The 24,034-nt window shown below is 44.9% G+C and overlaps 1 protein-coding gene across 3 annotated transcripts in view; it reads right to left on the bottom strand.

The window, feature by feature from the left end:
• The window catches only part of OCLN (occludin), a 66,396-nt gene extending 43,076 nt beyond the window's left edge, over positions 1–23,320 (bottom strand). The window contains exons 1-4 of one of the 3 annotated variants that reach the window (XM_047729958.1): positions 23,181–23,320; positions 13,362–13,479; positions 6,617–7,292; positions 3,990–4,151 (exon numbers count right to left, since the gene is read on the bottom strand). In XM_047729958.1, coding sequence (XP_047585914.1) covers positions 3,990–4,151; positions 6,617–7,292; positions 13,362–13,411 — 888 coding nt within the window. In that variant the 5' untranslated portion in view covers positions 13,412–13,479; positions 23,181–23,320. Of the gene's footprint in view, positions 1–3,989; positions 4,152–6,616; positions 7,293–13,361; positions 13,480–22,943; positions 23,088–23,180 lie in introns of those variants that run through there. The other 2 variants (XM_047729957.1, XM_047729960.1) reach the window with 2 other exon arrangements.
• Positions 23,321–24,034: the final 714 nt, after the last annotated feature.

Here is a 24,034-nt window from a genome sequence, read left to right as displayed (position 1 = left end):
TTCCCCCTCAAAAAACCCCGCTATATTAGCTATATGGAGAGTATCTGATCTCAGTTCCCTACAATTAAATTCAAATTTTACATATTTATTTATTTATTTATTTATTTATTTATTTATTTGAAAGAGTGAGGGAGGGGCAGAGGGAGAGGGAGAGAATCTTAAGCAGGCTCCACGCTCAGTACAGAGCCCCCCCCCCCTTGTGGGGCTCAATCTCACAACCCTGAGATCATGACCTAAGCGGAAAAAAATCAAGAGTCAGAACCTTAACCAGCTGAGCCACCCAGGAGCTCCTAGAAGTCAAATTTTAATCCCCATTTAGTACAACTAATCAATGGTACATTTTCTTTCCATTATTTTAAGTGAAGATTATTTTTACGGTATTAATTTCTAAAAACCAAAAGGTAGAAAAATCACGAATCCACTGTCAGGCACTTTAAACGCAGCATCAAACATTTTCACCTGGGCCGCTATTGTTAGGAGTTAGTTGGACAGTTAGGCGGTCAGGGTCCCCAGAAAGAAGATACAGAGTCAGGACGGCTAAGATCAAGTAGCACTGACATCCTGGTTCTGCAGCTTAGAAAGGACAGCACTGACATCCCATTTTGCAGCCTCTGCAAAAATGATTTCTGCAAAATGACCCAAAATAAGACAGTTAACCACAAAGCACTGGTCAGTATCACGGGCAAGGGACCGTGAAGACATAAGCCTCCAGATTCAGTAAGAGAAAAAGACCATCAACACAAAACATTAACCTAATAGATAGACAAATACGTGGCCCAAGCCCTGACTGGCACCACTCAGCACACCCTGATTACTTAAGAAGGTTCTGCAAAAGAGGTCATAAAAACCCCTAAACTTAGGACTTCCAGGGGCAACCTACCTGGGCCCCCCCTCCCTCTCTGGGAACTTTACACTCTTGCTCAATAACCTTTGCTTTGCTGCCCACCGGTATTTGTCTGGTCTACCTCTTCATTCTTGAAAGTGGCATGGCCAAGAACCATGGGCATTAAGGGGACACAAATCCTCTAACACACGTTATCAGAGGGACAGAGGTGCTGAGCAGAATGGAGCAAAAGAGCACAGAAAGGAGAGTTCTGGAAGTAAACGGAAGAAACAAGGAAAAGGGACTAAGGTCAGCAAAGCAAACTTGGGCAGGGTGAGGGAAGAACGGATGGAAAAGCAAACTACCTGTGGCTAAAATCACCTCCAAATAACTTATTTCAAATAGCATTTCTTAGCCACGTCAACTGGGGAAATTAAGGGAAGAGGAGAAGAGATGAGAAAGCAGCTGCTGGCACATGCGACTCTTGATCTCACCATTTGTGGGTCTGAGCCCCACACTGGGTGTAGAGAATACTTAAAAATAAAATCCTTAAAAAATAAAATGATTAAATAAAAAAAATATAAGTAAAGGCCTTTCTGCTTTATGGAAGTATCATTTCCATAAATTGTTATGGCTATCTTTTGCCCAATTATCAAAAGCACCTAGAACTGATTAAACCTCAGGAGAGTAAAATCAGATGAGAGACCAAAGTTCACTGGAACACTATTACTACCAGCATTAGTCTCTCTTGAGTTAGTTGTTTTTTTTTTCCCCAGGCTCTCGAAACCTTGAGTAAACAAATCCAACAGCCAGTGAAAACTGACACACCCAGAAACTCCCAGCGAAACATCTACTTCATAGTTCACAATAGACAGTCCTATTCCATCTACAGGTGGCCTTGCCTTGAGCTAAAGGTCGAAAGAAAACACTCCCCTACACCTTCACACTTTATGGGGGAAAAAGGGGGGAGGAAAAAGAAACCACACAGGCCTCAAGGCAAGGCCAGGAACACAGGAACTCTCCTCTCAGTGGTGTAAACATGCCACACCTTCTGATGTTCCTAAGACTGTTTCCTTTTGGCTCCTTAATTAACTAGAGGAAAATCTCATCTACAGTTCTAGATTTCTTTTTTTTTTTTTTTTTAAGATTTTATTTATTTATTTGTCAGAGAGAGCGAGGGAGAGAGAGCGAGCACAGGCAGACAGAATGGCAGGCAGAGGCAGAGGGAGAAGCAGGTTCCCCGACGAGCAAGGAGCCCGATGCGGGACTCGATCCCAGGACGCTGGGATCATGACCTGAGCCGAAGGCAGCTGCTTAACCAACTAAGCCACCCAGGCATCCCGACAGTTCTAGATTTCTTAAAATCAGACATACACAGGGACGCCTGGATGGCTCAGTCAGTTGGGCCTCTGCCTTCAGCTCAGGTCATGATCCCAGGATTAAGCCCCGCATCAGGATCCCGCTCAGCAGGAAGTCTGCTTCTCCCTCTGCCTGCCACTCCCTCTGATGGTTCTCTCTCTCACTCTCACACACAAATACAGAAATAAAATCTTAAAAAAAAAAAAAATCAGACATACAGAATGCCAGAGCTAAAGAAGTCTTCAAGATAAGTAATGTCTTTATCCCTGACCTGACCAGCAGTCCCCGCCCTTAGCGCTTTTCCCTTCACTCCCACTGGCCAGAACAAACCTCCCCTGGAGGCCCTGTCCGGGCTTCTCAGCTAACCCTCACGGCAGGAAGTCAGTGTGCTCAAAGAAACCTATGATGGCAGTTTCTGAGGATGCCTCCAACTGCTTCCTAACGGGGTTCCTGAGAAATAAAGTCTCACTCCAGACATCTCTGAGGACATGTTAGGTATCAGTAATACATATTTCCAAGGTATTTTCGGAAAGAGGAAATTGCTGAGCTTTCAGCAAATCACATTTACACATACTGGTAGAAATAACAATACGGCATATATAAAAAAGGGAATTGCTCTAATCTCTCTCTGCCTCATTGACATATTTCGTAAGTATCCATGCAGAATTAGTCACTATAGGGGCACCTGGGTGGCTCAGTGGGTTAAAGCCTCTGCCTTCCGCTCAGCTCATGATCCCAGGGTTGTGGGATTGAGCCCCACATTAGGCTCTCTGCCCCGCAGGGAGCCTGCTTCCCCCTCTCTCTCTGCCTGCCTCTCTACCTACTTGTGATCTCTCTCTGTCAAATAAATAAATAAAATCTTAAAAAAAAAAAAAAAAAGAATTAGTCACTGTAATTTGCTCGGCTGTTACCCATGTAAACACTTTGTACATAGCACCTGCCACCACTCCAAAACACCCCTCTTGACCCAAGACAGCAAGTACCCTAAGTAGCAGTGCCCCCCTCCAAAATGATAACCAGGAATATAAAGGAGGAGGAATGGTTCTGTTTTGCAAAGACCAAGTTCTTTCTGCATGATTCCTTTAGAAGCCATTTCTTTTCAATGCCTAGATACACTTCTTGCAAATGGAAATCTGAGGGGTGCCTGGGTGGCTCAGTTAGCTAAATGCCTGACTCTTTTTTTTTTTTTTTTTTTTAAGATTTTACTTATTTATTTGAAAGACAGAGAGAGAAAGTGCAAGTGAAGGGAGGAGCAGAGGAGGAGGGAAAAGCAGACTCCAGACTGCTTGGAGCCTGATGCAGAGCTGAATCCCACAATCCTGAGATTGGACCTGAGCAAGAAACAAGAGTCAGACACTTAACGGACTGAGCCACCCAGGTGTCCCAGTGTCTGACTCTTGATTTGACTCAGGTCATGATCTCAGGGTCATGAGATCAAGCCCCATGTCGGGCTTGGTGCAGAGTCTGCTTGAGATTCTCCCTCTCCCTCTGCCCCTCCCCCTGCTTGTGAATGCCCCCCCCCCACAAAATGAATGAATGAATGAATCAATCAATCAATCAATCAATCTAAAAAAGATCTGGTTTTCATTTTGCAGTAAAACAATTTCCACTTAACATAGCACCTTTTTTTTTTTTTAAATCATAGCACCTTCTTAAATTCTGAGTAAAACATGATGGCACAACTCTTGCAACATATACAAACAGTAATTCTAAGAACACAGTTTCACAAAGCACTAAAGGTCAGGTTGAGACAGAAACCTGTTATAAAAAAAAAAAAAAAGCAAATGTCCGATATTTTACCACTTACCCACTCTTCGACATTGGGGGGTTGTTCATCATAAATATGTTCCTTGTCCCACAAAATATTCGACTTGTCATATCGATCCATCTTTCCTCGGGTTTTCACGGCAAAGAAAATTATTAAAGCAAAAGCCACAATAACCATGAACCCCAGTACAATGGCAATTGCCTAAAAAGAGATTAAAGATATTGACAGTTAGATTTTAATTGTTTACTTTATCTGAATCCAGTAAAAACCTAAGGCCCCACACTACATATCTGTGCTTTAACAGATATAAAACTGAAACACTCACATTTCAGAAATATAAAATGTTGGCCCAGGCTAGGTGGGCTGAGGCTAACAACACACGCAGCTTGATTCAATACTCAGAAAAGGCTTCAAGTTAGGTACTATCATCATTCCATTTTAAGTGACAGAACTCTAGTTCCAAAGCTTGAGTGCCAAGTGACCTTATTTTTATTAACAGATGAAAATGGCCAGTAAATTAACTCAATCATCAGTATCGTTCTAAAGGGCTTGAAAATTGTGACTCTCAGAAATAGCTTTAGATACGTAAGCATGTTTATAATCTCGTTCATAACACATACTGGGCAAATGTTTTTATACTGAATGTAAATTCCAGTCCATAGAGGATCTACCTTACCATAAATTATGCAGACATGATTTAACCAAGCTATAAATTAGAGAAAATGGATGAGTGATTCATGTAGTCTAGCAGGTGGTTTCTGCTGGAAGTCTTTTGTCTACTTGCAAGAAAGGGCCCTGTGACAAGGAAACCCCCACCCCAACAGTTCTCCCAGTGTCTGATAAGTCTGTTAAGTGGTCCACTGGCCTGGAGACATTTGAAACTGAGGCAGGTACCAGGCCCCTGGCCTGGATTCTGCTCACTGTAACAGGGGGGGGTCTCTGTGCAGCCGTGATACCCTTTTTCAGTGAATACAGGTTTTGGGCACTCAAAGGACTAAGAGAGATGGGGTGTGGTAAGGCAGGAGTACCAACCCTCAGCCCTGTTTACCACAGGTAACATCTGAATGCCAACAACAAATCTGCTGAAATTCAGAGGGAAAAATTTCAGTCTCCAAAATAATGGCAGTTACTGGAGATAATCTAACCCCAAAGGAGTGACTCATTCAGGGAGAAGAGTAAGAATTCCTGATTCAGTTTAAGGGGGGGGGGGGGCAGGGAAAAAAAACAGGGAAAAAAATATTAGAAATCCATCAAGAGAAAGATCAGCAACCTCATACCTATTAGCATGGATAGAATCAAAGAGACAAAACAATGCTGGTGAGAATGTGTAGAAAATAGAATCCTCACACATTTCTGGTAAATCTAAACAGTCCAACCCGTCTGGAGGACAGTCTGGCAGCTCCTCAAAAGCTTAACTACAGACACGCCGTAAGACCCAGCAATTCTATCCCTAGGCGTACACCCAAGAGAAACTGAAACATGGGTTCACGCAAGGACTTGTCCACAAATGGTCAGAGCATTATTCATAACGGCCAAAACAGACATAGCCCAAATGCCCATCAACGACTGAATGGATAAGTAAGATATGCTATAGCCATACAATGGAATATTATTCCACAATAAAAAGGAATTGATAGGACATGCATGAATCTTGAAAACATTAATGTGAAATGAAAGAAGCCAATCATGGGGGCACCTGGATGGCTTGGTTGGGGGGGAGCATGTGACTCTTGATCTTGGGGTTGTAAACTCGAGGCCCACAATGGGAGCACAGATTACTTAAATAAAACTTCAAAAAAAAGGGGCGCCTGGGTGGCTCAGTGGGTTAAGCCGCTGCCTTCGGCTCAGGTCGTGATCTCAGGGTCCTGGGATCGAGCCCCGCATCGGGCTCTCTGCTCAGCAGGGAGCCTGCTTCCTCCTCTCTCTCTGCCTGCCTCTCTGCCTGCTTGTGATCTCTCTCTGTCAAATAAATAAATAAAATCTTAAAAAAAAAAAAAAAAAACTTCAAAAAAAAAAGAAAGAAAGAAAGAAAGAAAGAAGCCAATCATAAAATACCACATATTGTGTGATTTTGTATATATGAAATATCCAGAATAGGCAAATGTATAGAATAAGATTAGCGGTTGCCTAGATCTGGGAAGGGTTAGAGAGAAAAGTTACTGCTAATGAGTATGGGGCTTTTGTTGAGGCTACTGAAAATGTTCTAAAACTGATGACGGTGATGGCTGCACAACTCTGAATATACTTAGATTACTGAACCAAACTTTAAGTGAATGAATTATATGGTATGTTAATAGTATCTTTTTTTTTTTTAAGATTTTATTTATTTGACAGAGAGAGAGATCACAAGTAGGCAGAGAGGCAGGCACAGAAGAGAGGGGGAAGGAAGCTCCCTACTGAGCAGAGAGCCTGATGCGGGGCTTGATCCCAGGACCCTGAGATCATGACCTAAGTTGAAAGCAGAGGCCTAACCCACTGAGCCACCCAGGCGCCCCTGTTAATAGTATCTTAATAATGACACCAGCCCCTCTCCAGATTCTGATCTAAATACAAGTGACACCTTGTCAGCAATACTTTTTCAAAGTTCCCCCAAGTGATTCTATTAAGCATCCCGAGAGCCTCTACCCAAAGCCTCTACCCAAAGCCAGGACAAAAACCACCCATACCTCTTGGGGATCCACCACACAGTAGTGATACAAATACTGATCCATGTAGATCCCAGTAGTCATAGACGCATAATACTGGTTGCAGAGGGCATATATCTGTGAACTGTATATAGACCCAGAAGCCTGGGCAGTTGGGTTGACTCCCATTATGTAGACAATGGTGGCGATAAACATCATGACACCCAGGATAGCACTCAGTATTATGACAGTCAAGTAGTATCTTCTTGTCCTAGATATGTCAGATCGTATAACGCTGGTAACAAATACCACCAATGCAGCAATGAAACAAAAGGCCGCCATGGCCAGGAGGAAGCCCTTTGCTGCTCTTGGATCGGTGTAGCCTCCATAGCCATAACCATAGCTATAACCATATGCATAGCCACCTCCGTAGCTACCAAAGCCACTGCTGTAAGGGTAGCCTAGACCGCCACCCAGTAAGCCAGTTCCATAGCCTCGATCCCAGGCAAGTGTGGAGGCAACACAGGCAAATATGGCAATGCACATCACAATAATGAGCATAGACAGAATCCGAATGACTCCTGGAGGAGAGGTCCATTTGTAGAAGTGAAGAATTTCATCTTCTGGGTAGAAAGAGTATGCCGGCTGAGAGAGCATGGGTCGGACGTGCATGTCTCCACCATAGACATCATTGCTTGGTGCATAATGATTGGGTTTGCTGAAATGCACATGAAAACACTTTCAAGTTAATACCATTTGGAGGGAGCAGAAAGAACACAGAATGTACATGGAATAATTTAAACCAGCCACTGGCAAAAAAAAAAAAAAAAGTTAACCTGTTAGTACCACCCCACTACAATGGGACACTTTATGTTACCCAAATTCAAATGTCGACATCTTAAGCCCCAATGTAATGGTATTAGAAGTGTGGCCTAACTAGATTCTGAGCTGGAGTGCCCATGAATGGGAACAGTACCTTCACGAAGGAGATCCCAGGAACGGTCTTGCCCCTTCTACCATGTGAGGATACAAGAAGTCGGCAGTCTGGGGTGCCTGGGTGGCTCAGGGGGTGGGGGTCTAAAGAAGTCCACAGTCTGCAACCCAGAAGAGAACGTTCCCTAGAACCTGACCACACTGGTACCTTATCTTGGACTTCCAGTCTCTAGAACTGTGAGTGAGTAAGAAGGAGGAAGGAAGGAAGGAAGGAAGGAAGGAAAAGGAAAGGAAGGAAAGAAAGAAAGACAGAAAAAAATAAATGGAGGGAGGGAGGGAAGAAGGAAGGAGAAAAGAAAGAGAAGAAAGGAGGGAAGGAAGGAAGGAAGGAAAGAAAGAAATGAAGGGAGGGAGAGAGGAAGGGAGGGAGGGAGGAAGGAAGGAAAAGAAAAGGAAAGGAAAGAAAAGAAAGAAAGAGAAGAAAAGAAAGAAACAAAGAGGAGAGAGAGAAAAGGAAGGAAAATAAATAAATAAATAAATGGAGGGAGGGAGAAAATGGAAGGAAGGAAGGAAGGAAGGAAGGAAGAAAGGAAGGAATTCATGTTGTTTACATGCTACCCAGTGTGTGGTACTTTTTATAGCACCCTGAAGCTACTGAGACACTCACTGAACAGTGAAGGTTTCTGTGTCTCAGAATCACGTGGAGGGCTTGTTCAAACATAGATCGATGGTCTCCAACCCGAAGTTGCTGATTCTGCAAATCTGGGGCAGGACAAGTTTCCAGATGCTGCTGCTGCTGCCAGTCTGGGAGCCATACATTGAGAACGACTGCTCTAAGTTCTATGGAGTAGGGGTTCTCGAATCTTCTACCTATGAGAATCACCTGGGGAATCTGTACAATGCCCAGATGGAGCACTCCATCTCCAGTAAAACTGTAACCCCTGGGGAGGGGACCCAAGCAGTTCAGAACAATGATGTTAATTAACCCTTTGGCTTGTGTGATGTGAGACCAGTGCATTCAGATACAACACCTACAGTGGCCCACACAGTGTCACATCCAACTTCTGGCAGCCTCACTCTCTTATCTGAGAAAGCACATTCATTCATTTATTCACGTGACAGCTATTTACTGGAGCTGCTGGGCTGGTGTGGGGGGGGCACTGTGCTAAGTACTGACGATACAACAATCAACACAAGTGTCTCAACCCAGCCCCCCCCCCACCCAGGTTAGTCTCTTTGAAGGCAGTAAGACATTAAATAAATCACTACATGATCTCTAGTTAGATATATCAGATATTCACTGAGGGCTCATCAAGTGATGCCTATTAACTTGCCAACTCTAGTGACATAATCATAAACTCGCTGGAGACAGACACATTGGTGTGTGGCATGCAGAATCTAAGAAATGTGGGTCCGGGCAGAGCAGAATTCAATTTCCAAACTGACCTCACCCTCTTTGGTTTTTGCCATTACTTCCTTGGTCTGCTTCTCTCCAAAGCAAGACATCCTGCAACTGGGTGCTGTCAACCACAAGAATTCAAGGAAAAGGAGAAACTGGAAAGAACCCTGACATGCTGGTCTTTGAAAATGTCTCATGAAAATTCCATAACTCATTCTACTTGGTTATTTGGGATGTCTCTATCTGGAGTTGTCACGAACAGTGTAGCTCTGGGCATCCTGAACATGTGTCCTCACACACACAAATACTTCTTTTTCTAAGGTATACATCGAGGAGAATTTTTGAGTCATTTTTTTTTTTTTAACCTTCCACTCTGAGACAACGTCGAGGTGTTTTCCAAAATGATTACAGCACTTTTTAAAATGATTCTATCATTTAAAATCCCACTGACACTGTAACATTCAGAGAAGCATTGTTTATGAGAACCTGAAACTGGAAAACAGTCCAAATATCTACCTAAAGAGGAACAGGTACCTGTAACATAGCCACAGACGGAATGCTACTGAGATGATGAGCTAATACAGCAGCCACGAGCCACATGATTTACTGAACACCTGACATATACCTTGTCCAAGTATGAAATACTTAGTAATCCTAGTATAAAAAAAGAAAAGAAATGCAGGGGTTCCCGGGTGGCTCAGTCAGTTAAGCATCAGACTCTTGGTTTCAACTCAGATCATGATCTCAGGGTCATGAGATCAAGCCCCATGTTGGGCTCTGCACTGAGCAGGGAGCCTGCTTAAGATTCTCTATCCTCAGGGTGCCTGGGTGGCTCAGCTGGTTAAGCCACTGCCTTTGGCTCGGGTCATGGTCCCAGAGTCCCGGGATCGAGTCCCATATGGGGCTTCCTCTGCTCTGCGGGGAGCCTGCTTCTCCCTCTCCCTCAGCCTCTCCCCCTGCTTGTGCTCTCTCTCTCTCTCTCTGTCAAATAAATAAATAAATTTTTTTTAAATTTTACTCATTTTTTAAAATTTATTTTCAGCATAACAGTATTCATTGTTTTTGTACCATACCCAGTGCTCCATGCAATCCGTGCCCTCTCTAATACCCACCACCTGGTTCCCCCAACCTCCCACCCCCCCACCTCTTCAAACCCTTCAGATTGTTTTTCAGAGTCCATAGTCTCTCATTGTTCACCTCCCCTTCCAATTTCCCCCAACTCCCTTCTCCTAACTCCCCATGTCCTCCATGCTATTTGTTATGCTCCAGAAATAAGTGAAACCATATGATAATGGACTCTCTCTGCTTGACTTATTTCACTCAGCATAATCTCTTCCAGTCCTGTCCACGTTGCTACAAAAGTTGGGTATTCATCCTTTCTGATGGAGACATAATACTCCATAGTGTATATGGACCACTTCTTCCTTATCCATTCGTCCATTGAAGGGTATCTTGGTTCTTTCCACAGTTTGGCGACCGTGGCCATTGCTGCTATAAACATTGGGGTACATGGGGCGCCTGGGTGGCTCAGTGGGTTAAGCCGCTGCCTTCGGCTCAGGTCATGATCTCCGAGTCCTGGGATCGAGCCCCGCATCGGGCTCTCTGCTCAGCAGGGAGCCTGCTTCCTCCTCTCTCTCTGCCTACCTCTCTGCCTGCTTGTGATCTCTCTGTCAAATAAATAAATAAAATCTTAAAAAAAAAAAAAACATTGGGGTACAGATGGCCCTTCTTTTCACTACAACTGTATCTTTGGGGTAAATACCCAGTAGTGCAATTGCAGGGTCATAGGGAAGGTCTATTTTTAATTTCTTGAGGAATCTCCACACTGTTCTCCAAAGAGGCTGCACCAACTTGCATTCCCACCAACAGTGGAAGAGGGTTCCCCTTTCTCCACATCCTCTCCAACACATGTTGTTTCCTGTCTTGCTAATTTTGGCCATTCTAACTGGTGTAAGGTGATATCTCAATGTGGTTTTAATTTGAATCTCAAATAAATAAATAAAATCTTTAAAAAAAAAAAAAAAGATTCTCTATCCTTTGTCCTCTGCCCCACCCCCCACCACTCAATGTTCCCTCTCTTCCTCTCTCTCAAAGGAAGAAAGAAAAAAGAAATTTAACACCACCTAGAGAGAACCCTAATATTAACTATGTATTTTGGGTGACAATGATTTGTCAGTTAAGGTTCATCAATTTTAACACATGTGCCACCCTGGTGGGGGATACTGATAATGAGATAGGCAACACATGTATAAGGGAGGGGGCATATAGGAAATCTTTGTACCTCCCTCTCAGAGTTTTGCTGTGAATACAAAACTGCTCTAAAAAAAATAAAAATAATGATTATTTTAAAAAAGGAATATAAAGTACCTCATGAGTCAGTGTTTACACTACATACTGAAATGATACTTTAAATACATTAGGTTAAGTGAAAAATTAAATATTATATAAAATCAGTATAATTATTAAAATGAATTTGTTTTTAATTGGTTAGAAGAAAACAAAATTACACATATGGTTCACGTTTTTTTTTTAATTTTTATTTATTTATTTTAAAGAGAGAGAGTTTGGGGGGGCGGGCAGGGAGCAGGCAGAGAGGGAGAAGCAGACTCCCCACTAAGCAGAGAGCCCAATGCAAGGCTCAATCCCAGGACCCCAAGATCATGACCTTAACCAACTGAGCCACCCAGGCACCCCTCACATTTTATTTCTATGGTAGTCCTTTGAAGCAAAGAAAGTTTAATAACGAAGTAAAACTGAAATGTATTGTTTAGGATAAAACAGTAAAAAAAAAAAAAGAAAAGAAAAGAAAAAGAAAATGAAAAAGAAAGAGCAAGTGATAACCATATGTAAGAACAGTGGTTTCCAGGGAAAGGTGGGGACACATAGAAGGGCTTGGAGGTGTTCTATTCTTGGCCTATATGATGATTTTGCTTTGAATTTATTCATCGTTTCATACACATGTCCTGTGCCATTTTCTATGTGTGCATTACATTTCACCAATGTTTACAAAAGCAACACAAAATAAGTCTCGGGTTCATGGAGCACTACTCAATTACTGTATTTTCTAGCATAACGTAAGGACCACATCTTCACGAATAACTGTGTCCCTACAATGCTCAGGTATTAATCAAGAGGCAACGTAACAGGAGCACAATTCCTACCACAGCTATCAAAGAGCTGAGGTTACAAACTACTTAAAGGAAAAAAATCTCTGCAACAAATTTAAAAATTTTCACTGTTAAATTTCCAAATGACTAGGGATGCCAAGAACCCTCAACTTCGCTTCTTGTTTTATATAATGGCAGGAATCACTCTTAAAACTGACAATGTGGGGGCGCCTGGGTGGCTCAGTGGGTTAAAGCCTTTGCCTTCAGCTCAGGTCATGATCCCAGGGTCCTGGGATCGAGCCCTACATCAGGCTCTCTGCTCAGTGGGGAGCCTGCTTCCCCTTCTCTCTCTCTGCCTGCCTCTCTGCCTACTTGTGATCTCTGTCAAATAAATAGATAAAATCTTTAAAACAAAACAAAACAAAACAAAAAAACTGACAATGTGGAGGGCGTCTGGGTAGCACAGTTAGTTAGGCAACTGCCTTCAGCTCAGGTCATGATCTGGGAGTCCGGGATCAAGTCCCACATTGGGCTCCCAGCTCCATGGGGAGTCTGCTTCTCTCTCTGACCTTCTCCCCTCTAGTGCTCTCTCTTTCAAATAAATAAATAAAATCTTTAAAAAAAATAAGTTAAAAAAAAAAAACTGACAATGTGGAAAATATTATGTCAAGTCAAAGAATCAGCCACAGAGGACCACATACGGCATGATTACATGCACAGGGAAGGTGCAAAATGGACAAATCTAGAAACACAGAGTAGATTCGTGACGGCCTAGTACCGGGTCGGTGGAGGGTGGGGGATGGGGTGAGAAGTGAGTGGTAATTGGCAGCGGTTTCTGTGGGGAGGGGGTGATGAAAATGTTCTTAAAATTGATGTGGTGATGGCCACACAGCTCTGTGACTATACTAAAGCCCCTGAAGGGTCCATTCTAAATGGGTGAATTGCACGGCGACCGCTATCTCAAAAAAGTATGACTTACAGAATCGACAATGAGTCAGGGTTAGGAACAGTCACCTCAACGAAGCATTAATACAGAAGCTTCATACCATTTGTGAAAAAACAAAAAGGAATAAAGAGACACACAAGTATCAGCCTAGACTATACAGAAGCAAACAACAGCAACAGGTGACAGCAGTTGCCTCTGCAGAGAAACACTAGCATCCTGGAAGTTAAGCTTCAAGGGGAAACTCACTTCCGCTTTACACCCTTTGTTTCCATCTAAATTTACAAACACACGTTATTTTGTTATTCTTAACAGCAAACACTTAACAGATCAAAGTTTCACCTATACATATTTTTTACACATGACAGGCTTAACAAAAAGAAAAAAAAGTGAAGCATTACTCACAATTCATCAGGTCTATACGGAGGTGGACTTTCAAAAGGCCGTGACGACATGGCTGACGTCACTGATCACCTGCTCTTCAGGACGCGCACTGCCCCGCAGCTCCCCAGAATAAGCCGATCTGAGCAACGTAAGGAGGGTAATGGCATTACTGCTGAGCTCAGAGTTTCCTTGATTGCTAAGAAAACTAATGATACCAATCTCAAGTAACTCCACACACCATGATTATTCCTCTTGTCCTTCTCACCGCCATCCTTATATACCATTAATTCCTTGAGTACAGGGAATCACTGAGAATAGAACTACACAGCCTGGTGGTCCTCACAGTACCAAGCACCATGCTCTGCACATCACTGGCATATAAATTCTAACTTTAGGTGTGCCTGGGTGGCTCAGTGAGTTAAAGCCTCTGCCTTGGGCTGGGATCATGATACCAGAGTCCTGAGATGGAGCCCCGCATGGGGCTCTCTGCTCGGCAGGGAGCCTGCTTCCTCCTCTCTGTCTCTGCCTGCCTCTCTGCCCACTTGGGATCTCTGTCTGCCAAATAAATAAATTTAAAAATAAATAAATAAATAAATAAAATCTTTAAAAAAAATAAATCCTAACTTAAAAAAAATATTTTATTTATTTATTTGACAGAGATCACAAGGAGGCAGAGAGGCAGGCAGAGAGAGAGGGGGAAGCAGGCTCCCCGCAGAGCAGAGAGCCTGATGTGGGGCTCGATCCCAGGACCCTGGGACCATGACCCGAGTGGAAGGCAGAGGCTTTAACCCACTGAGCCACCCACGTGCCCCATAAATCCTAACTTTAATTACTAAGTTGTAGTCATAAAAACTTCACAAAGTTTTTACAGCATAGGTTAAAAAAAAGGTATTTTTCCAAACCGTTCCTTCAAAGAACAAGAAATGTAAAAAATAAGAAAATTTCTTAAGATGTATTTATTGTTTTTTTTTTAAGTTTGAATAACACCATTTTTTTTTTAATTTTTATTTTTTGAGAGAGAGCAAGCAAGTACAGGCATAAGTAGTGGGAGGGGCAGAGGGAGCGGAAAAGGGAGAATCTCAAGGAAACTCCGTACTGAATGCAGAACCTGACATGGGGCTCAATCTCACCACCCTGAAAGCATGACCCTGAGATTATGACCTGAGCAGAAATCAAGAGTCTGATTCTTAACCAACTGACTGAGCCACCCAGGCACTCCAATCAACAAGTACTTATTACGTGCCTACACTATACCATGGGAGTCTGTAGAAGTACTAGAGAAGGTCATACACAAAGAAAAAAAGCAACTACAACAGACAGTTATTTAGTTATCAGGGCTGACTACGTGATCAAGTGCAAGACAGGGAGAAGCAGAGGAGAAAGACCAAGACTTAAATAAGAGGGGGAAGAAGCTGGGGGTGGGGGAGTGGGTAAGGAAAATCACTTGAGCAAGAGCTACAATGCAAGTATATTAAACTATGTATTTTTTCCTTTTAAAATAAAGTATGCAGAAAAAAGGTATTATGTTAGGTAAAGTAAATAAATTCAAACTCTCTAAATTCTGTTCCTTAGAATCAGTGGCAACTATCCTCCACATCCTTATGGAGAGTCAATTCCAAATTTTCAGAATAAGATGTCACCCAAATGTATATAAAACCTCAAAGATGGAAATATGTTGACTTGTTAGGAACACCAAGACAATTAGAGTGATTTTTCAAACACAGTGAGGGAAGACAACTTCTTTAGTTTATTAAAAACAAAACAAAAAACTGTTTTACTGAAGTATTAACATACCCAAAAAAATGCACAAATCTTTAAGTGTACAGAGCCTTGGAACTAGCACCTAAATGCACATATAAATGGGCAACTTAAGCCATTAGCACGTTACAGTGTTGTGGAAGAGTAATAGAAGTCCAGACTGGCTTCCTAACTAATGTTCAAAAAAAGAACATTTAAAAAAAAAAACTGAATTTAAAACACTATTAGGGGGGCGCCTCGGTGGCTCAGTGGGTTAAAGCCTCTGCCTTCGGCCCAGGACATGATCCCAGGGTCCTGGGATCAAGCCCCACATCGGGCTGTCTGCTCTGCAGGGAGCCTGCTTCATCTTCTCTCTCTCTCTCTCTGCCTGCCTCTCTGCCTACTTGTGATCTCTGTCTGTCAAATAAATAAATAAAATCTTTAAAAAATAAATAAATAAATAAATAAAAATAAACACTATTAGGGGCAACCTGAGTGGCTCAGACTGTTAAGCAACCCACTCTTTATTTCCACGGCTCAGGCTGGGACAGCGGGGTCCTGAGATGGAGCCCCTAGGGAGCCTCCGCTCTCAGCACATGGTCTGCTTGAGATTCTCCCTCTGCCCCTCCACCCCCCCACCCATGAGTGCAAGGGCATGCACTCACTCTCTGATTAATAAATCTATTTGGGGGTGCCTGGGTGGCTCAGCCGTTAGGTGTCTGCCTTCTGCTCGGGTCATGGTCCTGGGATCAAGCCCCATATCTGGCTCCCTGCTCAGTGGCAGGAAGCCTGCTTCTCCCTCTCCCATTCCTATTGCTTATGTTCCCTCTCTTCCTGTGTCTCCCTCTGTCAAATAAATAAATAAAATCTTATTTTTTTTTTAAAGATTTTATTTATTTATTTGAGAGAGAGAGAGACAGTGAGAGAGAGCATGAGTGAGGAGAAGGTCAGAGGGAGAAGCAGACTCCCCATGGAGCTGGGAGCCCGATGCGGGACTCGATCCCGGGACTCCGGGATCATGACCTGAGCCGAAGGCAGTCGTCCAACCAACTGAGCCACCCAGGCGTCCCATAAATCTTATTTTTTTTTTAAAGATTTTATTTATTTGACAGAGAGAAAGGGCACAAGTAGCCAGAGCGGTAGACGGAGGGAGAAAGAGGCTTCCCACCAGCAGGAAGCCTGATGCGGAACTCAATCCCAAGACCTCGGAATCATGACTTGAGCCGAAGGCAGACGCTTAACCCACTGCCTTCGGCTCAGGTCATGATCCCAGGGTCCTGGGATTGAGCCCCACATTGGGCTCTCTGCTCAGCAGGGAGCCTGCTTCCATCTCTCTCTCTCACTCTCTGCCTGCCTCTTGGCCTACTTGTGATCTCTGCCTGTCAAATAAATAAATTAATTAATAATCTTAAAAAGAAAAAAGATAAACTGAATTTAAACACTATTAAATGTAGGACTCCAATTCTGAAGTGAATGTCAAATACTGACAAACGTTATCTTAGCCCTTTTATAGCTATGGCTCACACATTCAAGACTATGCCAAAAAATTCCAGGCTCCATGGTATTTTTTTTTAAGCTTTTATTTATTTATTTGAGAGAGAAAGAACAAGAGAGAGCATGAGAAGGGGGAGGGTCAGAGGGAGAAGCAGACTCCCCGCTGAGCAGGGAGCCCGATGTGGGACTCGATCCCGGGATTCCAGGATCATGACCTGAGCTGAAGGCAGTGGCTTAACCAACTGAGCCACCCAGGAGCCCTCAATGGTAGTTTTTTAAGTCATCTCTACACCCAACATGGGGCTTAGACTCACAACTCCCAAGATCAAGAGTCGCATGCTCTACTGATTGAGCCAGCCAGGGGCCCCTCCATGGTAGTTTTCAGAAATTCTAAATTAATCCAGACTCAGGCTAAAGTTTAAATTTTGTCAAAATCCAGATACCAAAACCTCTTTCCACAGTGCTATTTCAGGGATTCAGAGTTTAGTTATCATGTCTCCTCTATTACCAAAGATTTTATATTGTGTAGCAAGTAATTTTAGAAAGTTTATCAAGAACAAGGCATGCTATATCGACTTCATTTCATTTTTTGAGAAGGTTACCAAACTGGCAGATGAAGCCCAAGAATCTTGAGCACATCCCCATGCATGGACACTCCTCTGGAACTGAAAAATGGAATGTAAATAGGATAAAAGAACGGACCATTCATGATCCCAGCCTCCTGGGACTGACTCCTACACGTGGGGCTCTTTGCTCAGCAGGGAGCTTGCTTCTCCCTCTGTCTGCCATTCCCCCTGCTTGCGCTCCTGTTTTCTAGCTCTGTCACTCTGACAAATGAAATTCTAAAAACAAAAACACAAACAAAAAAACCTGGACCATTTATGTCCACCTAAAGGGAAGTCGCTTTGGTGACCACAGATGAGGTGGGCAAGCTTATCCAGATTTGCAGCTGACAAAACACTGGAAAGGATAACCAAGCCACTGGCTTCAAGTATATCAAATTCTCCGCAGGGCCAGACTGGTTAAAACAAACCTAGCGGTTTTAAAGGCTCACTATGAGAGGACAAATTCTACTTCTCTTCCTTGAACCTCACTACCCTACTATGCCAAAGGGCAGGGGATAAGCCTGACCTCTAGCCTGGAATAATTAAGATAATATATTAAGGAAGATGTGCAAAAGCATTCACAGCAAGGTGGTTATCTTGAAAGTGAGACATTCCAGTGTTCAGGCACTTGGGTACATTGTATTCATTTCCAAATACTGGTGGCACAAAAAAATCATGTTACGAAAGGAGGCTCAATTTTTTAAAAGGCATTTCCTTGGTGAGAATTTCAACAAAGTTAACAAGTTATCCCAAACTCTGGCAGTATTCACAGACAGTGCTTCCATATAGGAATGCTACACTTTTTTTTTTTTTAAGATTTTTATTTATTTGACAGAAAGATCACAAGTAGGCAAGAGAAGCAGGCAGAGAGAGAGAGAGGGAAACAGGCTCCCTGCTGAGCAGAGACCCGATGCGGGACTTGATCCCAGCACCCTGGGACCATGACCTGAGCCCAAGGCAGAGGCTTTAACCCACTGAGCCACCCAGGCGCCCCAAGGAATGCAACACTTTTTTTTTTTTTTAAGATTTTATTTATTTGACAGAGATTACAAGTAGGCAGAGAGGCAGGCAGAGAGAGAAGAGGAAGCAGGCTCCCCGCTGAGCAGAGAGCCAGATGCGGGGCTCGATCCCAGGACCCTGGGATCATGACCTGAGCAGAAGGCAGAGGTTTAACCCACGGAGCCACCCAGGAGCCCCAGAATGCTACACTTAAAAAATAAACCTGCATAACCATGAAATTTGTGCATCATGTGTCCCAACTAGGTGCCTCCCTGGAGGTGACTGACTGTTCAAGAACTAGAAAAACCCGGCTCCTGGGTGGCTTAGTTGGTTATTAAGTGACTGCCTTCGGCTCAGGTCATGATCCTGGAGTCTCCAGATCGAGTCCCGCACTGGAATCCCTACTGAGCACGAAGTCTGCTTCTCCCTTTGACACTCCCCCCTCTCAATGGTCTCCACCGCAAATAAATAAATAAAATCTTAAAAAGAAAAAAAAAAGAACTAGAAAAACCACGTCTTAAGACAACTGATTGAAAAAACAGGAAATGTCTGGCCTGGTCAAATCAACATCAGAAGGACCACTACAGCAGCCTTCACGTATCTGCAGAGCTGTCTTTGTAGTCCTAGAAACCATTCTTTGAAGAAAAGATACCACTGGATCAGATTTCATGTCAATGTTAGGAAGCCTCTCCCTCACCCTGACTTCACACACCCTTCAAAAATAACAAATAACAATTTTTATCTCAAGCCATGTATGCAAACCTTAAACTGTTTGATATCTGGGGAGGCTGAACTGAAGGAACTCTAATGTCTCCTTCAAGGCAGTCTGGGACATGCTTTCAGGATACAGCTACAGGAAAAAAAAAAAAAAGAAAAAAAATCAACAAGAGTCTGTTACCCAAGCCCCAGCGGGACAATGTTAACATTACCTGCTCAATAAATGTATGTTGAGTGAAGGATAAAATAAAAGGAATGAAGAGGATACAGGATCCAGCCTAAGGGGCTCAGTGGTCAAGGTCACAGTGTCCATACCAAGTGGATGATAGGGACATAAGTCAAACAGACTAATTAGAGTCAGGAGCAAAAAGGAAACAGCAGACTCTTACTAAATATGTAAGGTTGACTGAAGTTAAAATATTAATAAGTTCTCCCCTTGAAAATGTTTTGTTTTGTTTTCCTTTAGATTTTATTTCTTTATTTGACAGGCAGAGAATACAGTAGGCAGAGAGGCAGGCAGAAAGAAAGGGGGAAGCAGGCTCCCCGCTGAGCAGAGAGCCCGATGGTGGGCTTGATCCCAGGACCCTGAGATCAAGACCCAAGCCGAAGGCAGAGCCACCCAGGCTCCCCTCCCCTTGAAAATGTTTACTGGCTAAAGCTGTCCTAATAGAAGTCTAAGCTAAGACAAAGAATTTTCTTCTGCCTGAAAACGCTATGTCCCTGAATAATTCTTTAAAACAATGGTTAGTAAAAGAGAAATTTTATCATATCTAAGGAGAGCCTATTCCTTTTCAATCACATGCAGCAACAGTTAATTTGTCTTTATGAAGTTTTTTAAAAGTTGTGGCTGGTACAAAATTTTCTATTTATATTTTGGCACATAATTAGTAAGTTGTCTAAAATTTTAAAATTAGGCAGATTTGGGGGCGCCTGGGTGGCTCAGTGGGTTAAAGCCTCTGCCTTTGGCTCAGGTCATGATCTCAGGGTCCTGGGATGGAGCCCCATATTGGGCTCTCTGCTCAGCGGGGAGCCTGCTTCCCCTCTCTCTCTCTGCCTGCCTCTCTGCCTACCTGTGATCTCTGTCTGTCAAATAAATAAAATCTTAAAAAAAAAAGTAGGCAGATTTTGGCAATAGACGAGCTCTGTATCGGTAACTGTGTTTCAGATAAGCTCTCCAGATGATTCTTAAGCACACCATGTGTTTCGAGCATTGCTGCCTAGATTAAAGGGGTCAATCCCAGGAGGGCCTTCATCTTGGCATTTCCTGTCTATAATGGGCAGGAACCAGCTGCTCAGATCTCACATCAAATATCCCCTCCTCAGAGGTGTCCTCCTGGAAGTCACCAGCTTCATCCACCAAATCTTGTATTTTCAGAACAACCCCCCCACACTAATTATTATTTTTTCCTTCTTTCTTTCTTATTTCTTTTTTTTTTATAAATATTTTTTATTTATTTATTTGACAGATCACAAGTAGGCAGAGAGGCAGGCAGAGAAGGGGGAAGCAGGCTCCCCACTGAGCAGAGAACCCGACTTGGGGCTCAATCCCAGGACCCTGAGATCATGACCTGAGCCGAAGGCAGAGGCTTAACTTCCTGAGCCACCCAGGCGCCCCTCTTTTTAATTTCTTAAACTGCCAGAATCTCCGCGTCCCAACTGGAATACCAGCTTTTCCGTCTTGACCATCAATCACTCTTCTTCCTGATCTCTGATACAAAGTGTTGTGTGATCAATCAACATACAATTTATAAAACCCAACAGCTCATATTACAGTTGCGATTTCAATACAGCTGTGAATGCCTGTAAGTTCCTCACAATGCTAGCACTCAGTAAATATAATCCTTTAGTTTCAACCAAATTAGTTAAGTGCTTACAATCTGAAGAAGAGAAAAGAGTCAAACACACAACCATGAGGACATCATTTGGTAGTCTGCTGAAAAGCGGAATTCCAGGCCCCACATCTGCCCAATGAATCTAAATCTATCTTAATAAGATCCCCAGGTGATTCATACCACAATCAAGGTTAGGAACCATGGGGTTAGGGGACAGGTGCAAGCCAAGAGGCTAAAACAAAAGCGTTAACAAAAATCCTCAGGGTCTTTTCACCCCAGTATTTCCATAAATAATAACCTGGATGAAAAAAACCCCGCTAAGGACTCTAATCAAGGAAGCCTTTAAATGTAACTACCTTCTGGCAGTCTCCTGGGCAGGTAAAAGATTTTATATCAATTAATTTGTGTGGTCAAAAGTTATCTTTGTTATTTTGAAAGGACAATAATTCCAATTATCTTTAAAAGAAAACAGGAAGTTTACCTTCACAGCAAACGAGAGGTGGAAATATTCTATGAGACCAGAGTGGCTAGTCAAAAGTAGAGTGCTCTAGAAAAACCCCAAATCCTTCTGGTGCGGGAGTATCAAGGGCTGCTGCTTTTCTAGTGTACCCTCCCCGATTAGCCAAAGCAGTTTTCAAGCCACACCATTTGTAATGTTTCCCCTATCTCCGTTTTCCCTTTGAAATGAAGTTCTAATAAGATCTACCTTTTAGAGTTGTCAGTATCACCAAATGATAACAAAGAACAAAACTCTTGGCAGTGCCGGGCTCTCAGTCAGGAGGCACTGCCCATCATTTCCTTGAAATCTCGCCCTCCTCCTATCACTGAACCACGGTGGCACTAATAACTAAGTAAATGCAAAAAATAATAATAATAAAAAAAAAAACTACACAGAAGTGTTGCTTTGAGGAGACAACTATTACTGTGGCTCCGCCATTTACTATTCTAAAACACCAGAAAGAGAAAACAAAGATTCATTTGTACCGAGCAAAAGCAACACGGCTATACTGGGAATGGGCAGCTTGAGAAATGTACCTGTGCCTAGAAAGGACTAGTTTGCTGTTCCACCAAGCATCACCAGAAGTGCCTTCATGGGAAGGTTTCTCTTTTCCAGGGATCCCAATAATACACCTATTGTGCGTGAGGGTCACACACTAACCTGGCAGGCTGCCTCTGCCCCGCCCCGAGTCGTCTCCCAGGTGGGCAGTTTGCCCAGCCAGCCGGAGGATGCCGTGGCTTCTCGAGGTTATCGCTTCGCCTGGGACACAAGGGCTCGGAACTGCTCTTCCAGCCCCAAGGAGCAGAGGCCATTTTGGCCCCTCAACCCCGCTCTCCCCGCACACTTCCTCCGACGCAGGCAACATGTCGGCTGGCCGCGCGCAGGCCGGCCCCTGCCCCGTAGGTGTCTGAGCCCCGCCGCAGGTCCGCGTCGGTGCGCCCCGCCGGTGAGCGCCCGCGCGCGCCCAGCTGCGACCGCCCGGAGGCAGGTCCGCCCACCCGGCCGCGGCCTCTAGGTCACGGGTGAGAATCCGAAGCGTGAGCAGCTTCCCTCGAAGGACAGCCTCACTCGAAAATAAATCCCCGCCCCCAGGCTTGAATCGACGCGGGCTCGCACAGCTCCCCACGAACTGGACGCCACACAGCCGGCCGGCCCACCCCGGGCGCTAGCAGTATTTCACGAAGGCAGCGGGCCCCCGCACCCCCCTGCGACACCCGAGGGGTGGGTGGGGCGGAATCGATGAGGTCCTCCCCCAGCCCCGGGATCCCAGCCGCCCGGCTAGCGAGCGGGCCCCCAGGTTGCAGCCGTCAGGCTCAGGACCCCGGAGAAGCCGGGCGTGCGCCCCGTTCCCGAGCACCTCCCAGCATCACAGTCCGGAGGGCTGAACGCGGGGCTCGGGAATCGCCCGCCCGCCCCCACCAAAGAGAAAAGGTGGGCGCGCCACCGGGACGCAGCGAGAGCACTAAGCGTTTCCGCCCAAAAGAGCTGATCGGCCGCTCCAAGTGGCCCTTCGCCGAGGCAGCCTCCAAGTTAGACCAGCGCGGCTCCCCCGCCAGACCCGTTCCCTTGCGACTCCCGCCGGTCCCAGCCCAGAGCGAAACCGCCACCGAAACCAGCGCCGGGCGTCCTCCCCCGCGCCTCCCCTACCGGACCCGAACCACGATCCCGCGCGGGGACTCTGAGGCTACCGTGCGCCCCTGCCGCCGTGCCCAACTCTCACCTACTCACGGCAGCCCCGCCCGACCCTCCGAGGACCGCGGGAGCCCAAGGACGCGCTTACTTGGCGAGCGCACCTGCCGGAGACTCAGCTAGGAATTCAGTCAGTCCTCTTCCACTCCTCCTTCTCCTCCTCCTCCCCCTCGCCCCCACCCTCCACCCGGGCCGTCCTGCCCCCGGGCATGCGCACCAACGCCAAGCCGGTGCAGGAGGTCAGCGGCCCCGTGCACGGCCAGCTCACCTGTTGCACCCTGCGCGGGCCCCTGGGTGCTCTGGCTGGAGTCCCGCCGCCTCCTGCAGGGGAAGGAGAAAGGGAGATCTCGGCGGACGCCGGCGAGGAAGCGTGTTGTGGCTGTCCCCTCCCTCAGTGACCCATTCACCTGAAACTCGGATGGGAGGGGGAAGGGAGCGGTGGAGAAGGAGGCGGGAGGAACCAGCCCTTCTCCGCACACCCTGGCCGCGATCCCAGTTAAAGGAACAGCGCGGCTTTGCGGACCGAGCGTAGACGAGGCGCCCGGGCTCCGGGATGGTGCGGGTGGCCCTGGCCCGCGCTGTGGCGCCCTCCGAACTCCGGAGGCTTCGGGTAGAACAGAGGAGTAGTTAGCGATCCCAGGCCAAGGGAGGAATGGAGGGGACTGTTTGAAGACGGTCTAGGGGTGCTCAGCCCTCCGACGCGAAATGCACTTCCTTAGTCACCACTTTTCTGCTCCGAAAATTTGGTAAGATTTTGTTGGAAAGAAGCAACCAGAAGTGGGGAGATCTCAAAATTAAATTAAGTAACTATTTCTGAACCTCTGGAGCCAGACAAGAAGACCATTACTCAGAGAGGTTAAATGAAGGTGAGAGATGATAGGTGTTCTTGTTGGTAAATTTGCCATGAAAATAAAGTTCACACTGTAGTATCCATTATTTCTAACTCAACGTCCTTTACCGCGCCCCGAGATTTAAACTATTTAATATTCTCTTGGATGGGGGGGGGAGCCTAGTTCTGTGTGCTGTATTCTATTTTGTGATCTGGAGGTTGATTCCAAAGGAGTGTTCACTTAGGAAAATTCATAGTCTAACACACAGCATTGTGTATCTTTTTATATAGTA

The sequence above is a fragment of the Lutra lutra genome, chromosome 5 (assembly GCF_902655055.1).
Source record: "Lutra lutra chromosome 5, mLutLut1.2, whole genome shotgun sequence".
Classification (NCBI taxonomy): Eukaryota; Metazoa; Chordata; class Mammalia; order Carnivora; family Mustelidae; genus Lutra; species Lutra lutra.
Note: the sequence above shows the minus strand (reverse complement) of the source record. Positions and strands in the feature narration are given on the sequence as shown.